Below are 18,651 nucleotides of genomic sequence, written 5' to 3'. Positions count from 1 at the left end.
TTTATGTTTTAAATAAAGGGCTGCTTTTTAAAGACAAATCAACACAATTCTGAGACATTTGTCTATCAAAATAAATTCTGTCTGTATACCATCTGTTTGTCTTATTTATAACTAACACAAGTCACACATGTATTAAAATCATATATTACATAAATATATTAAACCAAATGTGAATATTTCTACAGCTCATGTTCTGAGACTTTACATTTATTGATACGTTTGAATATTTTCTATAAAAATGTACACACCAATCATTCCCAACATTAAAACCACTGACAGGCAAAGTGAATTATTGATTAGAAGACTCGGTCAAAGCATCTCCAAAACAACAAGTGTTGTGGGGTCTTCCTGGTTTACAGGGGTCAGTACCTACCAAATGTGGTCCAAGGAAGGAGAACCTGCGAACTTGCGAAAGAGTGATGGGTGCTCAAGGCTCATTGATCCAAGTGGGGAGCAAAGGCAAGCCCATCTGGTGCAATCCCACAGAAGAACTATTGTAACACAAACTGCTGAAAAAGTTCATGCTGGCTATGACAGACAGGTGTCAGTAGATTGCAGCTTGCTGTGTGTGGGCTGCATAGCTGTGGACCAGTCAGAGTGCCCAAGCTGAACACTGCCCACCACAGAAAGCCTACAATGGGCACATGAGCATCAGAACTCAACCACGGAGCAATGGAAGAAGGGGCCTGGTCTGTGTGGATGATTTGGTGCATGTGCATCATTTACCTGGGGAAGAAATGGCACAAGGCTGCAGTATGGGAAGAAGGCAAGCCCGTGGCTATAGTGTGATGTTCTGGTCATGTTCTGTTGGGAAACCTTGGGTCCTGGCAACATGTGGATGTTACTTTGACACGTACCACCTCCCTACACATTGTTGCAGACCAGGTACACCACTTCATGGCAGTGGTATTGCCTGATGGCAGGACTCTTTCAGCAAGATAATGTGCCCTGCCACAGTGTGGGAGGAACTCCTCTCTCTCACACATTCTCTCTCTCTTTCTCTCTCAACCCAACCGGTTGAGGCAGATGGTCGCCCACCTAGAGTTCGGTTCTGCTTGATGTTTCTTCCCGTTAAAGGGGAGTTTTTCCCTTGCTGCCGTCTCTGTTGGGTCTCTTTAAATTACAGAGTACAGTCTAGACCTGCTCCATGGGAAAAGTGCCATGTTGTGATTTGGCGCTATATGAATAAAATTGAAATTGAATCCCATTGACAAGGAGTTCAAGGTATTTACTTAGCCTCCAAACTCTTTGTTCAGAGTATTTGTGGGATGTACTGGAAAATCAAGTTCAACCCATTACAACTTATAGGACTTAAAGTTCCTGCTGCTAACATCTTTGTGCCAGAAACCAGAGGACACCTTCAGAGGTCCTGTGGCATCCATCCTTCATTGGGTCAGAGCCGTTTTGGTGGCACAAGGGGGACCTAAACAATGTTAGGCAGCTGGATTTATTGTCATGGCTGATTGATGTATATTATAGCATACGGTTTACATGACCATATTCTATGAGTTATCAACATTTTATGTGAATTTGACTGTACATTTATTCATTAATGTCCCTAAAATATGAACACAAGAAATGGTTTGTATCTCTAAAGTCATTGTCTGGCTTGGTTCTTTGAGGTTCTATCTGCAGAGCACCAATCAATGCAGGGAATGTGTACCAATAAAGTTCTGCTTCTTCACCAGCCTGCCAGCCTCCCACATAGCTGGTGAGACGGTCCTCAATCTCAAAACAAAGGAATGGACTCCTGTTTGATGTCAACAATTGTAGTGAATTTATGAAATAGTTACATTTTGGTCAAGTAAACGGCATCATTAACAGATGGTGACTGTAATTCTCCAGTTACTGCCATTAAACAGTCCCCTCATCGCTCCACACAGATCTGATGTTTTCAGCTCTTCAGTGGAAGCATGAGTGGACTGAGGCACATGCTTTATGTACATCATCATTTTTTAAAACTTTATTTAATCAGGTAGTTGAGATTGTGATCCCTTTTTCAAGAGAAACATTCAAGCACTCGACCACATAGCTTATCATTAGTCTGATAAAGCGACAGCAGCCATCGCTTGGGCTCCTGCCTGCAACTTGACAACTTATTAAAGTCACATTGACAACAGCTGCTGATCTTAATTGCACTTGTTAAAAAAAATCCACTCAGCTGGAACTTTTAACAGTGCAGGTAAGATTGATTTTACATTCAAATTAATATGCTTTGAAACAGTAGAACACAAAATACTAATTGAGCAACAAAGAGTACAGATTTAGCAGTCATTATTCATCAGGAGAGGCTATATTCAATATTTGACTATGAATATGTATATTATATATATATAAAATGTAAAAGGGATTTATTTTCTCTGTTGATTTGCTGTTTTCAGGCATTTTGACCTATTCATTAAATGAAGGAGGATAAGGATAAAGTCCCAAAAACACAGATAGATGATATCTGTGACGACCGCTCATTCTGTCAGTTCCACACCATCTTGTCTGCTGAGGGTTGGCTCTGTTTTCCAGTTTTTCTTGATCCACAGGAAGCCCACCTGGGTGCCGAAGTTGATCCCGTCTCTGACGTGGGAGAAGAAGGCCTCGGGGTGACAAGAGGTGCAGGGCGTCACACAAAACCTGTCTGTCATCATGTCGTCATGGATGTGCTCAGGCAGGATCCCACCTTGTTCCAGGAGAATTCTGTTGTGGGAAATGAAATGTTTGATTTAATGAGCAACACAGAAGACAATGTAACTTTATTGCTGTATAAAAAAAAACATTACAGTACACAATTAGCCTGTAACCTAAGCCACTGCTGCAGCTCTTACTCTCCCCCACAGGCACCCATTTGGTTTGGTTATGTTACTTTAGTTTAGTGTTTTGCTTTTATGCACCTACACAACACACACACACACACACACACACACACACACACACACACACACACACACTCACACACTATTAATTACTGATTTCCACACCCTTTACATATTTGGCTTAATTTAGTTTGAATGAAATATCTTTTTGGTGTGTCCAGGTCATAACAAAAGGGGGTTTATCCATTAGGGTTAGTTTGTTTTGTGCCTCAGGTAGCGGTAGAGGCCATGGTGTGGTTGTGCAGCTGATGAGGTGATTTGGTCCATGCTCGCTTTTAGGCTGCGTGTTTGTCACCACGGCTGTTTTGGGTCTTTGCTTTTTGGGAGATACATCATGTGTTTTTTGCAGGAAGCAATGGTTTCTGACCTGGTGTTTTATTGTCATCTGCAGTTCAGTTAAGAGTTACCCTCCTGATATGCCATTCACAGAGATTTCCCTGTTAGGCTGTAGTAGCTTCTCTCCTTTGGGTTGTTTGTGAGTCTTTGTGCAATCTGGGCAGTTTGTTAGCTGGTTCAGTGCCATGTCCAACACCTGTCCACACTCTGCTTTCATCTAGCTCTGCTAGATAGGATCTGTCACCGGCTGCTAAATCCTCCAGCTGCTGCTCAAGCTCTTCGTTCCAAATGGGGTTGGTTAGTCAGCCACAGTGGGTTAATTACAGTGAGGGATTGTTTTTTGTTTTTTTGATTAATTGTGGTGTTGTTACATAATTAGTTTTGCAGTGATCCTGTTAGAACCCTGTCTTAATTGGGGTAGGGGGATGGTGTGATCTGTTACTAACCTGTGTCTCTCCTCGCTCTGCAATTGACTGATTGGAACCTGGGCCAGATGTTCCAAGGTTACTTCAGCCACTGATACAGCTCATTCATTCTCTCTACAGTAGCTCTCTCAGTACTGACTTCAGTGTGCTATATATGTAGACCTTTATTTGTTCAAAAACTGTTGCCTGTAAACATAATCCAGGTGGTGATTGTATTTGCCAATGAAACGTAATTGGGAGAACTATTTAGTGGTATAACATTGTAATTTGTAGACATGAACAGATACAATGTTTTAATCTCATTTTGTATTGTTTGTTGTAATAAACAATGCAACCCTTAAGTAAGCTAATTCAGTTTCACAACCTTAGTGAAAGTGACAAACATTAAAAAGTAAATTAAATCATTTGTATTTCAGTTCGGGGTGCCAGCTTGGTTTGTCCTTTTTGAAGTTTTCCTTTCATTCTATATGTTTTAAAGTGATTGATTAGACCACACTTCCATTTAATCATTCATTTATAGAACACATGCTAAGCTAACCAGATGCTGGCTGTAGCCTTATATTTACTCCAAAGATGAGAATGTTTTTTATCTGATCATAAATGTCTGAGAGAAAAGTCAAACTACATTTAATGTTTTGAACTATCTAGAATAACTACCTGTTTAAGCACTCAATGCTAACTTTCAATACTTAACAGCAGAACTGAAATGAGTAGATTCATTCATTAGTCCATCAACAGTCAAAAAAATCTACAACTGTTTCAATTGATTGTTTTAGTCATTTTCCAACAAAAATGCCAAATATTCTCTCATTCCACCTTTTATGTGATGTTCTTCTTTATCATATATGATAGTTCAGTCAGGAACACTCTCGTCATAGATTAAACCATTTATTACAGTTTCTGTTGAAGGTTCCACTCTAAGATGCTCCCTGGATTAGCCAGCAGCATGCTGAGCTAAAAACAGGGAGCGCAATGCAAAACCCCCTCGGAAAGCAAGACATGAATTGCAGATTGACTCTAGAGCCATGATGGGACCCTGAACCAGAAAGGTGGAGGCAAGCTTTGCCAGCAACAGTGTGAGCAATGGTGAAGCTAGATCAACGTAGGTGGGAGTCATATTTAAAGGGATATCCTTGCTGTGAGAATGGCTGTGATTGGTATGTGACTGATAAGGTGTGCTGATTCAATCAGTGGCTGTCAGCTGATTACAGCTGGGCCATATGACTTCCCTGTCCTGCATGAACTAACGCTATGCTTCATTAAATGATATATCTCTGGGTCTGTTGGTTTGAAAAACAAGCAATGTTAATACATCGCCTTTGGTTCTTGGAAACTGTGACAGGATTATCTGTCTCTCAAGTATTTTCTGATATTTTATAGACAAAATGATTAATGGAGAATAAACTCAGATGAATTGATAATGACAATTATTTTAGTAGCAGCACTTGTGGGTAGTTTTTGATATTTGGTGCTAAAGACCTGTTTTGAAAGATACTGAGGTTCAACACCCAGCCCTGAGTGTTGGATGAGTGGAAATAGAAACTCAGAGGACCATCGGATACATTACGAGTCATTTGTACTAAATTTCATCCAATAGTTGTTGAGATATTTCAGTCTGGATAGAAAGTGTTGTATAGGAATGGCAGTTTTTTTTCACATTTCAATATTAAATATTAGGTAAAACCTGACTATAAATAATATTATATATAATATTTTATTGTGCTCAGCTGTACCTGTTGGCGAGGCGGATGTTTACATGTGGTCTGGCTGACTGTGGATCAGGAACACAGTCTGGATGGATGCGATGGAAGTCGAGTGCCTGCTCTCTCCCCAGAGTGAAACAACAAGCCCCCACTGATGGTCCAATGGCCACAATGATGTTGCTCACCTGGCAACCAAACTCTGTCACCATGGCCTCTACCGTTGCCGTAGCAACCCCCATCAGGGTTCCTTTCCAGCCTGAAGGCAAGTAGAAAACAAGCAGTTTGTCAGGATAAATAAATGTACTACAAGGGAGCATGGAGGCTGAATTCTGCAACATTACATCTATGTTTGATTTCACATACAGTATGAAATAATAATATTCTTCATTTTGAAATAAAATATTCTTTCTCACAATTAAAATGCATTCGTTTTTTCATCCTTTTATTACTGGTAATCAGTATGCCCACAGGCTTAACTGTCATCTCATTTCAAAACACAGGATCACGCTTTATGAAAATAAATGAATGAAACATCTACCTGCGTGAGCCGCTCCGATGACCATTGACACCGGATCAGCAAACAGGACTGGCATGCAGTCTGCCCCTGGAGCTGCTAAAACCACTTCACTCCGATTGGTTACAATCGCATCATAGCTCTCTGGCTCGGCTTTTCCCATAACCCAGACATCACTGGCGTGGTTCACCTGCAACAAACAAGCAAACACATTAAAGAGGTTAGTGCAGGAGGCTCTGAGCTGCAAAGTCCTTACAGGATTAACAAGACAAAAGCTCCTGACCATGTTTCAAAACATATGGAAAGCAACATTTTCATGGGTTAGGGTTAGGGTTTTAATCAGCTCAATTCTGTCATTTAGTAACATTTAGTAAGGCTCTTTGGCTCTATTACACGCCAGGATGACAAGCTGAGCGCACCTATCCACACACACCTTAGTCTCCTCTACCAACTCACTCTTGACTCCCTTGGCTTTGGTCTGGTTTTAAGCTTTTTTTATTTATTATAATTTATAAAATATTGTATTTTCTTACAAAGAGCTACAGTCTATTGTCTTTTGCCCACTTCCTCACACACTGGTTGGACAATTTTGAACTTTTGTGGGTTTTACAAAAGCTTGTTGCGTCATACCTACTGTAAGAAGACTTGAGGCTGTAATCGCTGCCAAAGAAGCTTCAACTAAGTACTGGGGATGCCTGATCATTTTGATATGGATCCACATGGAGAGCTGGGACTAGCTGGGAGGCCTGCAGAGCGTTAGCTTAGGGAAGCATAGCCAGCTAGCCTCCTCTAACCTCTCACCCCATTAATCCTGTCTGTTTAATAAACTCAAAGAAAACTATGCTACTCAACACACTTGGCAGCTTCATTAAAGTTTAAATGGTGAGTTACTGAACTCCAATCTTCTTGTGTTCTTCCTTCATATATTGTCTTTCTTGATCATACTTCTATGATCACATGACTAATAGAATCCTCTGCAAGGTGGATACAAATATGTGCATATATCCGCATCAATAAACAAACTGAAACTAAACAATGTAAACAATACAGTGCATCCCTACTAAGTACTGACTAAAGGTCAAAAATCTATGTGATATTTCAGTTTTTACTTTGGTTTAATGAGATGACATGTTTTTAGTATATAATGCAACATAACAAAACATGAAAAAAGTGAAGGGGTCTAAATACTTTCTGCATGCACTGTATAATGAAAAAATAACAGTAGAGGAAGAATCAACTGACTCAGATGGATGTATGCAGCGTGTGAAGCAGCAGTGCTGTACTGTACCATGTAGTTTGACCCTGCTGCAGTTTGATTTCGTGTTGTGCAGGATAACTCATGTGAAGACAGTTCTGTACCTTGACAAAGTGAAGTGGTTGAGGGTGAAAACCAGCATGGAGGGCCAGTCGACGTCTGTTTTCCTGCACCACAGCCCCGGACTCTCTCCTCCTGCTGCTGCTGAACAGATTCAAGGAGGACAGGGTGGGAATGTAGGACACTCCACCTGTACGAGTACTGAAGCCATGACCGAAACAGTCTGAGAGAGAGAGAGAGAGAGAGAGAGAGAGAGAGAGAGAGAGAGAGAGAGAGAGAGAGAGAGAGAGAGAGAGAGAGAGAGAAATTATCAGCAAGTGATTTCTGGTTTTCTTTACATTCATTTTCAAAACTGGCAATTTCATGGTAACTTGCTCATCAGAAATTTGAACATAGACGTTGTTACGGCCCTGCATGTGTGTGTATGGTGTGTGTATGTGTTCTCTCTCTTCCTTTTGTTTGGAGCCCTCCTCTCCTGCCTAGCCAGCCTCCGGCCCTGGCTCCAGCTCCATCCTTGGTTCCTGATTGGTGCGGCTTCCTTCGGTGTGCTCCAATCCCCATCCATCAATCAGAGTCCGACCTTTTAAAAGATCTGCAGCCTTTCACTCAGGGCGGCTGGATCTTTGTGGCCTGTCTGCCTCGCCTTACTGCTGCACTATACTGTGTTTTTTGCTGGGAATTGTTTGAATATGGGTCAGGTTTAGTTATTGTTGACACACACATCAATTGTTTCTTTGTGTTAGTTCCACTAGGAGTAGGGGTGCTGCTCATCTTTTTTGATGAATCTTTACTAGAGGTTTAGGTAGGTTTTGTTCCTCTTTTACTCTTATTACGTTAGACAGATTTGTTAGCTCTGTTTTAGGAGTCCTCTTGGTTATATTCTTTTGTTTGTTTGAGCAGCATCAATCGGCCCTTGTATTTGTTTCTGTAAACTTCCCTCTGTGTAGGGGTGTGAGTTACCCTTGGTTAATAAATGATTTTCTTTTAAACCTTAACATCTGGTTTTTATGTTACTTCCTTCATTTAACGAGCTGGGTTGTAACAGACGTATTTAACGTGTATTCATACATTTACTCAAGTATTCTATTTAAGTACATTTTAGAGGTAATTGTACTTAACTCAAGTATTTCCATGTGATGCTACTTTCTACATCTCAGAGGGAAATATTGTACTCCACTACATTTATTTGACAGCTTTAGTTACTTTTCAAATGAAGATTTGACACAATGGATAATATAACAAGCTTTTAAAATACTGCAGTACTTTTACTGTAATACTGCATACTACATCACTCATAATACTGCAGTACTTTTACTGTAATACTGCATACTACATCACTCATAATACTGCAGTACTTTTACTGTAATACTGCATACTACATCACTCATAATACTGCAGTACTTTTACTGTAATACTTTAATTATTATTTGTACATTGCTGTATTTGCATTTTTACTGCAGTAAAGGATCTGAATACTTCTGACACTGCTTATAAAGGTGTGAGCTGACTGAGCATAATTGCACTTTTACAGCACCACCCTGTCAAATACTGTTCATTACTTGTTCTGATTTATGACTCAAAGTTCATGAAATAAAAATGTCTGCTAGGCTTCATGAGCCAAATAATCAATGTTGGTGGTAAGGAAGCTGTATAAATAGTGTGTCTTTTCATTAAAGGTACAGTGTGTGAAATCTAGTGGAATGGACTTGGCTAAATGGAATAAAATATCAATGAGTGTATTTTAATTAGTGTATAATAGTGCTGTCAATCTACCTCTATAATCCAATTCAAATTTCAAACCTTATTATTCACATTATTTTTCATGCTCAAATTTAGTCTATTATTAACAGTATGTACCACACACTGTATACACTGGCTTATGCATTGCCAATACCACTATTAGCATGTGGCTGTTGTCTGTTCCATCCACTAGAGCTCAACAATTGGGGAACAACAATGTGTTCCAACAGACCTGTTGTATAATCCCCTGAAAATAAGAATCTTTGTGTTTTTCTAATATTAGACTGAGCCCTTTATATCTACACAGGGAACGAGCCATGAATGTATTACGAGAGCTGGATACCGGACCAAACGTGGCGCACGTTCAGTCCAATAAGAATTGCTTGGCTGGTGCATACACCATAGACTGTATAGAAGAAATGGACGTAACATCCGTGACATCACCCATTGGTTTGTACACTGCTGCTCGGAAGCCAATAGTTTCAGATCTGGGCAGCACCATCTTGAAAATTTCAGGTGCATGCTGGGAAAAATAAAAACATGGATTCTACTTATATGGGCATCAGGAGGAGCATGAGGCGCCCTCCTGAACCTGTGAACCAATCAACCTGTCAATCACCACGTAGCCACGCCCTAAAGCATACCCTGCTTTATCGTCACATATAAAATCAGGGACTCATACTGCATTGAAGAAGGCTTTAAACTAGCGATTGAGACCATAAACACATTTTGAAAACGTTTACTGAGGTTAGAAATCAAGTGAGAAGTTGGTGAATTCTCCATTGACTTGTATAGAGACGGAAGTCCTTTTGACACCAAAACGGTCGCCCCCTGGTGGCCTTTTGATAGAATGCAGTTCTAAGTTACTTCTGCGTTGGCATCATTTCAGAGGACCGGGACTCCACGCCTGGCATACACTAACATTTCTAGCCTCTGGGTTTGCTTCCGTGTTAAGTGGCCCAGTGAGTTTCCACCGCTGGCCCAGTGAGTTTCCACCACCTGCCCATGAGTTAACACTCTGATGACGTCACAGATGATAAAATCACTTTTCTCGACTCAAGGAAATATAAAATGGATCAAAAATTCATAATAGAAAGTCATTTGTGTCAGTGACGTCCTATCCTGCTCTTCTAATCTTGAAATACCCGGATCATCCGCTACACAACACCTTTATGGACCAAAAAAACAGCAGTGGACAGCTCCTCTCTCTCCGTTGCAGAACAGAGAGATTTAAAAGATCCTTCCCAGATAGCAAAGAGTCATTGAAACAATGTTGATTTTCCATCTGAATCATCAGAATGGTTGATATTGAAATATCAATGCTAAATCAATGTTGAATCACTGTTACAATAGCGATGAAACCCAACGTTGATAACAGCGACATTGAAATAACATTGATTTACAGTTATGGTTATAATTGATTGAGCATCGATTCCTGGTTGACAATGTGATGATACTGATGTTGAAAAGTCATTGATTTAGAGTTGACCGGGAAATTACATGTTGTTGAAAAACCATCAATTTATAGTTGACCGGGAAAGATGATTGAAAAGTCATTGATTTATAGTTGACCTGGAAATATGATTGAAAAGTCATTGATTTATAGTTGACCGGGAAAGATGATTGAAAAGTCATTGATTTATAGTTGACCGGGAAAGATGATTGAAAAGTCATTGATTTATAGTTGACCGGGAGACCGTCGTGTGTTAGACCAACGTTTCTGCACTCCGCACATCTAATTTCTGAATCCATATCAGGTAAGCATACATTTATCTACATTTATCTAATGTTTGAATGCTGAATTGTACCCAATTGATGTTCGTAAACGTGTAACATTATAGTTTATTTACATAGTGCAGCATATGCAGTCAGTCGAGTGCTGTCAGAACTTCTACGATTAATTTATAAATGAATAATACACACTTGTTGCAGCACCACAGCAAGTTCATTCAAGCGCTTCATAAACACTCAGAAGTTATAAAGCAAGCATTTGTGTACCGGTTTATTTCGTGGTACTGTTAGCTAAAAATAAACAGAATGTTAAAATATTGATGAAGTGTATGCATAACCTTAGCATTAGCAGGGCTCTCAAGTCTCACGCATTTGGCGTGTGACACACGCATTCCCACCAGTTCACACGCTCACACATTGCATTTCTCACGCATTTAAATTACCACGGTGACGTCCACCAAGTTGCACCCGCACCGCTTTAACAACAGGTAGGAACCAAGCTCCCCCTCCCCCGAGAGATCAGAAGCTGCGTGCGCGTGCCACGCGCAAGCCAATCAAATAAATCTATATCTACAGAACAGCCAATCAGAAAGTAGCACTGCTGTATTTTGATATTCCGCGGTAAAAAAAAAAAAAAAGAGAGACGGACTAAACACATCCAGACATTCGCCGAAATGAAGCAGGTGGTTTCATAAGGACAGAAAGACCCAAATGATTACAGTAAGTCACGTCATCATTTATTTGTTGCTGTGGAATAGTCTCTTTTATACTGTCTATGAATATTTTGTCCAGGCAGAGCAGTGGGAGCGTGTGTGTGTGTGTGTGTGTGTGTGTGTGTGTGTGTGTGTGTGTGTGTGTGTGTGTGTGTGTGTGTGTGTGTGTGTGTGTGTGTGTGTGTGTCAGGGATGGAAGTTAGCCTAGTAGTTAGCAGCTAGCAGCAGATTAGGTTAATTTATTCCAGTCAGATCTGGGTTCTACAAATCTATTTAGATCCAGTAAAAAGTATTTTTCAGGTGCAAGAAGAAAGGTAGGCAGGAGGAGCTATTTTTTTTGTCGGAGTTTACATGAACTAAAGTCAAGGCAAGATTAAGATCCCCCCTAGCCTTATTGGTATGGCATAATAATGTAAATGAGCTAACGTTATGGTAACAAGTACTGATGGGGGAATACTATGTTCATGTCTTGCACAAAAAAAAGTTTCTAGGTTGTTATGCACACATCAATCCTTGAGTATAAAAGTGGCTGGTAGTGGAAGGTAGATTTTTAAATTTACAAAAAAGTTAATTTCCATCTCTGGTGTGTGTGTGTGTGTGTGTGTGTTTGTGTGTGTGTGTGTGTGTGAGACAAATATTTCATTGTATTTTATCCAGACAATGCATAGTAGTAATTTTTGCATTTGAAACAGTCTGGCACTTGATGGCACTCTGTCATCAGTCATGACAGTAAAAATGGCTGGTGTGGAACCACAATGTTTCAAGTGGGAGCCACCAACCCCCGTCCTGAAGGCCTCAAAGAAAGCCACAAACACATACAATAAACAACACACACACGCACACATGCACTAAAATAACACACTAGAGATGTCACGATTACTTGTCTTCACAATTAATTGTGGTATTAAACGTCACAATTAATTAATCGTAAAGATTCTTAAATACTGTTACTTTCACAAAAAGATGATGTTGGAACCATATCGGCAGATGTGTGCAAAAATAAAGGTAAATGCACAGATACTGGTCCATTTAACTAACGTAGCATTGAATTGGTGGGAATTTAAATGTTAACGTGTCATTTATTAATAAAAAAAAAAAGCAAAACAAAATACGATTAAAATAAATGCAAACATTTGGTATACATGACAATTTATGATCTGAATATTTCAAACATTTCCCCTGGGGATTAAGAATTGGTCATATTAGATAATATATACAAGGAGTAATGTAATTATATTTTGACTATATTTGATTTTACGTATTCATACTGTTGTGAAATTAATTACTGCATAATAATTGTGATAATCTTAACACCGTGATTATTTCTTTGACAATAATTGTGCCAAGAAGATTTATAACCGTGACATCCCTGTAACACACACACACACACACACACACACGCAGTAAAATGCTCACAAAGTTTAATCTGAAGTCAATAAATAGTTTTGTTTGAATGAATTTATGCGTTATGCGTCATTTGTCAGACATCCATCCCCAGCTCAACCAAATCCCCGCTGCCGCTGGTAAAATCTCACTCTGAACTCACTTCAAAACTTGAGAGCCCTGCATTAGCGTTATCATTAGCGTTATCATTAGCATTAGCGTTAGCGTTAGCGTTATCATTAGCATTAGCGTTAGCGTTAGCATTAGCTCTCTAAGATAGCCTGCCTTGTTAACTGTAGATGAGGACAATGTTATCTAGGATCAGCGGTCGAGGATACATACAGCCCATATTTTCGATCAATTTAAAAGCAATATGACCAATTTGCAGCCATTTTATTAATTACAGAGCCATTACAAAAGATACGTTAACTTTTCTTCTGATGTGAGCATTTACTTATTGAATATTATAAGATAAAGATAAAGTCACAATAGATGCACTGTAACAGCAGATTCAGTCACACCAAATCCACTCTGACATATACACACTGTGTGTTTCTATGGTTACAGAAACACTCTTATCTTTGCTGTAATGTTATCAGGACTGTGGTTGGTTGTGAGTTAAATTGCTGTTTACTTAACCTCTTTTTGTCCTTTTTACAGTTCATTGATCCTCATCATTTATCAAGTAAGCAAGTATGTTATGCCATATTTGTGTTCCTTTTTAATATTTTAATCTGCACACTTGCACAATAGCATGTAATAGCTATTTAACTGACAGTTTGTGTTTTGCTTGTGTTTTCTGTTTTAGACGCCCTGACACTACAAATGGGGACTGCAAACGAATTTGCCTTTTCTCAGGCAGATCAGAAATGGCTGCATTACACCCTAGACCAGCCAGGAGGGATTGGACGCCCTTAAAAGCTTTGAAATTTGGTGAAATTTATTGATTAAATAAATGAATGTTTGTTTAAAAAAATATTTTGTGTGGATTTGTAATTTGCTATTAGATAAAAACCTGTTTAATAAGGCCTATCATATTTAGGCCTATGTCTATAACACCCTGACTGTAGATAAAGCAGAATTTGTATTATTAGCCTATTTTTATATAGGCATATTTAGTAATTGTGGTTTAATATTATTATATTTAATATTGAAATATCATTGAAAGCACGTTGATCTATAGTTAGGTTGAAATTTCAACATTGTTTCAACATTTGTGTTAGTTGAAATACCATTGAAATTCCGTTGATCTTTAGTTAGAAAATCAACGTTGTTTCAATATTAATTTTGGGTTCAAAATGATGTTGAATCAACATCAGAGTTCAACGTTGTTTCAATGACTTAACGTTGACAAAATAATGTTGATTTAACATTGTTTCAATGACTCTTTGCTATCTGGGTTCGCTCCTACAGCCATCAGGCTGTTTAATTCTTCAATAATTTACAGAAGAGCTAACAGACTAATTGAATTTCCTTTCGGGGATAAATAAAGTAATTTTGAATTTTGAATTTGAATTTGAATGCTTCCACTAAATCCCACACACTGGACCTTTAAACCCACCTGGAATCAGTGATGACGCCAGAGTCCTGACGTCACCCTGTAGAGCAGGCAGCTGCTGCAGGAACGCACACACTTCTTCATGGACTCTTTCACCAGGTAGATCTCTGTGGGCTAGGCTTCTGCAGCTCGGACAGGTGCTGTCAACTGACTTCACTGTGTAGTCAAAAGTGTACACGGCTGTAAAAAGCAGGTCCTGGTACAAACTTAGCACCTGTCTGCCCTGCGGGGACGTGAGGACCGTGACCAAGCTCAGGTTCAGCCCGTCCACAATCTGCTTGAACCGGTACAAACACTCCGCGGTGGAGCTGGAGTCCAGCACCTGCACGCTGCTGCCCGAGAGCACAGACGCGTCAGTAAAGCTGTTGTTGTTCTGATGATCATGTCCACACAGCAGGAACACACGCGGCTCTGCTGCGCGTTCCTCCAGCAGGGACGCGCAGCATGTTGGACAGAAGCCGTGAATGAGATCCAACAGCACGGCTTCTGACATCACACACACACACACACACACACACACACACACACACACACACACACACACACACACACACACACACACACACACACACACACACACAGACTAACTTTGTCCTGTTCAGCACGCAGCGTGGAGTTTCATTCAGTGATCCAGCCTCACTCACATGCCCTGCGTTTCTATACAGCAGACTGGAACATGTTTGTCAAAAAAAAACAAAAAAAACTCCGAAACTACAGCGGACTCTTACTTCCTGCTTTGTGTTTCCGCAGCCTGGCCCCGCCCACACTGGAAACCCCTCTCATGGGAAAGTGCTGACTGCTGCAAAAACCTAAAGACCCACTGAGGTCTAACTGAGTTTCTGAACATTTCCTGCAAAGTGAACATGCTGTAACAATGCGAGACAAAACCACCAGCATGCGTCTGACAGAGAATATATTATAGAAAATCCTGCAAGACTCTCTAATAAGGTCACAAAACACAAGTAATGCATGATGTAATAATGATGACTTAATGCATTAATTAATGTTGGCATCTGACCAGCTCATTTGGTTAAAACATTGATTGATATTTCTTCAGAGAAATGATCTGTAATGCTCTTCTCTCAAATCTAACTCATTTGGTGGCATATAAATGAATGTGCAAAGTAAATGGAAATCAGTATTCATTAAATGATGTTCCATTAAGCATTAACTAATGATATTAAGTCATGATGAACTAATCATTTCTTAATGGTGAGCAACAGGAAGGTATCCTATTAATTCATAAAATCATCACAATACATTTGGTTAGCATTACTCAAGCATGTGTTTTGCAACCTTATTATAAAGCATCTAAAAGACAACATGCAGGAATAAAAAAAAGTACCTCATATATCACTGTAGAGTAAATGCGCATTTGGTAGAAGGTAACTCACTACAGTTACTCAACTACTGTGCTTCACTACGTCATTGATATAATGCTGTAACACTGTTGGAGTATAGTCTGTCTATCTATCTATCTATCTATCTATCTATCTATCTATCTATCTATCTATCTATCTATCTATCTATCTATCTATCAATCTATCTATCTATCTATCTATCTGTTTATCTATCTATCTATCTATCTATCTATCTATCTATCTATCTATCTATCTGTTTATCTATCTATCTATCTATCTATCTATCTATCTATCTATCTATCTATCTATCTATCTATCTATCTATCTACCTATCTATCTATCTATCTATCTATCTATCTATCTATCTATCTATCTATCTATCTATCTATCTATCTATCTATCTATCTATCCATCTAAGACATTGCAAAACTGATTCTGATTCTGGCAGGAAGTTACAGTTATATATATATGAAGTTGGCCCAGTAGGTCTGTATAGTACATGATAACCTAGCATTATAGAATACATTTGCAATTGCCATATTCAGAGAAACAAAAGAAAACTAGTATTAAGTGTGAAATGACATGTTTCTAATACCTACAACCACTACTAGTTTACAGATTTAAACGTCACATCTCAACATGTGTTTTTATCTAGCTGCTGTAGTTGGACTGATCTGTCTGAGGCGAGTCAGAAGGAATGAGGAAATGTTCTGTTTGCATGTGTCTGTGTCACCTGACTGACTCACCTGATGATGTAGGAATTTCCCACGGTAGTTTGTTTACCACCATGTCAGTGGTGATTGAATAATAACACGATAGATGGGGAAAAGAACATTTCTACTGATCGTACTTTTCTGACTGATAGATTGTGTAGTTGGGGAAGTAAAATGTGGTAGTGAGGAATGTTTTTACTGCCTGACAGCACAAAGTAACACACAGTTCTCCTGTTGGTCATTATCAGTGACTCTTTGAAACAATATATCTCCATTCAATGTAAACTCAAGAGGATTGTGACTAAGTGATTGGTACTGAATCATGGAAAGAGTTTCAATTAAAGGACATGTTAACAATTTTGAAGTCTGTGTTAAAACAAAAGTCAGGACCCCTAAAGGACACCAAAGAAGGTGATTTGGGGACAAAATCCTTCCTCTGAGGGAAATGTATTTAAAAATGTATCTTAAGCTAATACAAAGTTATCTAGTTACAACGTTGCAGTCTTTTTAGTGCCAAAGTCCCTCCAGGGCTGGTGTTGTGTCAAAGTCTGTTCCTCCCTCAAATAATGTTCCCCTCCTGTTCCCTTCCTGAATTTTTTTCCATAGCACCACCTCAACAGTTCTGATTATGGTCGGGTTTAGCAGAGATAACTGGTTGATTTGGGGTTAAGCACCTCAGAATAAGACAGGTTGGGGTTAGGGATAAGGTTGGGTGCATGTTGAAGTAAAGACAAACATATTGACAGGGGAGCAGGTTTTGACACAACACATGTTGGCTAAAGGCACAGGCCATAGAGGCGGTCACCCAGAGGGCATTGATGCCCTCAAAGGAAAAAATAAAATAAAGTCTGAAGTATATAAATCAAAATTCGCTGGTGCCTTTCCTCATTTTCTGCTTCCAGGTAAAAAAAAAAAAAAGAAGAAAATAATAAAACATTTAACAAATGCTCTTTGCACTCCTGTTCTTTCCAATTTATCATCAGCCCTGCTCTGCACCTGTACTGTGCTCACTGACAAAGAAGGATGATGTGCATGATAGCCCAAGTCTGTGACGAGATGTCAAGAGGCAGATATTCACACTTTATTTAATAAGAAAAGGCCTTCAGGTGGGCAAGGAAGAAAACAGAGAGAAAAGGAAGAGCAAATGAAAGCCCAGTATAGAGGTATGTTGTCTAAAGTTAACATTAAATGTCATTGTGTGTGTAACATTAGACTGTCATTTTACCATTAGTGAGTTCTGTGACATTTTATGATTCACACCTACCCTAGGGTCATGTGTGTAATTATTTAGTTAAGTTGTAACTTATCTCTGTGGTGCAACCAATTTTATTTTAATAATGCATAAATCACAATGTATTAATAATTGATGTTAAGTTTGAGCTTCCTTACAGCTGGTGCACCAGGCTGTAGCAGTTGCTTCCCTGTAATAAACTAATATCTGCTCTATAACTGTCCAGATACACTCAGGTAATGTAGGTAACAGTATGGATGTACAGTACTGTATGTTTGAATACATATACAATCAAATATATTGTATATATGTATTATTAAAGGGAACATGGCTAACTTAACAATTAGCAATATTAGACAGGAACCAACTATATGAATTGATGATGTGGACAGGACACATTAAACCTAGAACCACTTATCACTAAAAATCATTTAAACCTGGACTCTTGACCTTTTTCATTGATGTTATTGAACATTACTGGTCAACCGTTCATTTATGCTTCAATTGTGTTTATTGCCTGATGTATTGTAATGTATGAATCATTTTATATCCTTACTGAAGGAATAATAACTTTATTTGTATGTATGTTTAGACTTACCTGCAGGTGAAGGAACAATAAGCACAACATATCAATCAATCAATCAATCTTTATTTGTATAGCGCCAAATCACAACAAAGTTATCTCAAGGCACTTTACACATAGAGCAGGTTCTAAACCGTACTCTTCAAGTTTTAATTTATAAAGAGACCCAACATTCCCACATGAGCAAGCATTTAGCGACAATGGCAAGAAAAAACTCCCTTTTAACGGGAAGAAACCTCAGGCAGAACCAGGCTCAAAGTGGGCGGCCATCTGCCTCGACCGGTTGGGGTAGAGGGGAGAGAGAGGAAGAATAGGAGAGAGAGAGAGTAGCACATTGAAAATAAACATTGAAGCTAGAAGGTCCGGGACTGGAATCTGTCATCCGGACGTCTACAGGCCCAGATTGCCTGTGAGATGAGAAAGCACAGACAACTCCGGGGAAGAAGTTTAGGTTACTGAATGCATTAATAGTTCATGAATG

At 39.2% G+C, this 18,651-nt stretch overlaps 1 protein-coding gene across 1 annotated transcript; it reads right to left on the bottom strand.

Annotated features, from left to right (window-relative positions):
- Window positions 1–1,737: 1,737 nt before the first annotated feature.
- On the bottom strand, window positions 1,738–14,829 carry lacc1 (laccase (multicopper oxidoreductase) domain containing 1). The gene is made up of 5 exons (XM_062431937.1): window positions 14,286–14,829; window positions 7,202–7,380; window positions 5,867–6,032; window positions 5,359–5,584; window positions 1,738–2,688 (listed from the first exon to the last, which is right to left on the bottom strand). The coding sequence occupies exons 1-5, from the start codon at window positions 14,773–14,775 to the stop codon at window positions 2,463–2,465; spliced, it is 1,287 nt and encodes a 428-aa protein (XP_062287921.1). The 5' UTR covers window positions 14,776–14,829; the 3' UTR covers window positions 1,738–2,462.
- Between the last annotated feature and the right edge of the window lie 3,822 nt (window positions 14,830–18,651).

The sequence above is a fragment of the Scomber scombrus genome, chromosome 13 (assembly GCF_963691925.1).
Source record: "Scomber scombrus chromosome 13, fScoSco1.1, whole genome shotgun sequence".
NCBI lineage: Eukaryota > Metazoa > Chordata > Actinopteri > Scombriformes > Scombridae > Scomber > Scomber scombrus.
The sequence above is the reverse complement of the archived record's forward strand: the minus strand, read 5'-3'. Positions and strand labels throughout refer to the sequence as shown.

Excerpts from the sequence above, each read along its gene's own strand:
- lacc1 (XM_062431937.1), bottom strand. The coding sequence starts at position 14,775 with ATGTCAGAAGCCGTGCTGTTGGATCTCATTCACGGCTTCTGTCCAACA. Across the intron at positions 5,585-5,866 it reads CATCGGAGCGGCTCACGCAG|GCTGGAAAGGAACCCTGATG; the intron begins GTAGATGTTTCA and ends ACTTGCCTTCAG. Across the intron at positions 2,689-5,358 it reads AACATCCGCCTCGCCAACAG|AATTCTCCTGGAACAAGGTG; the intron begins GTACAGCTGAGC and ends TTCCCACAACAG.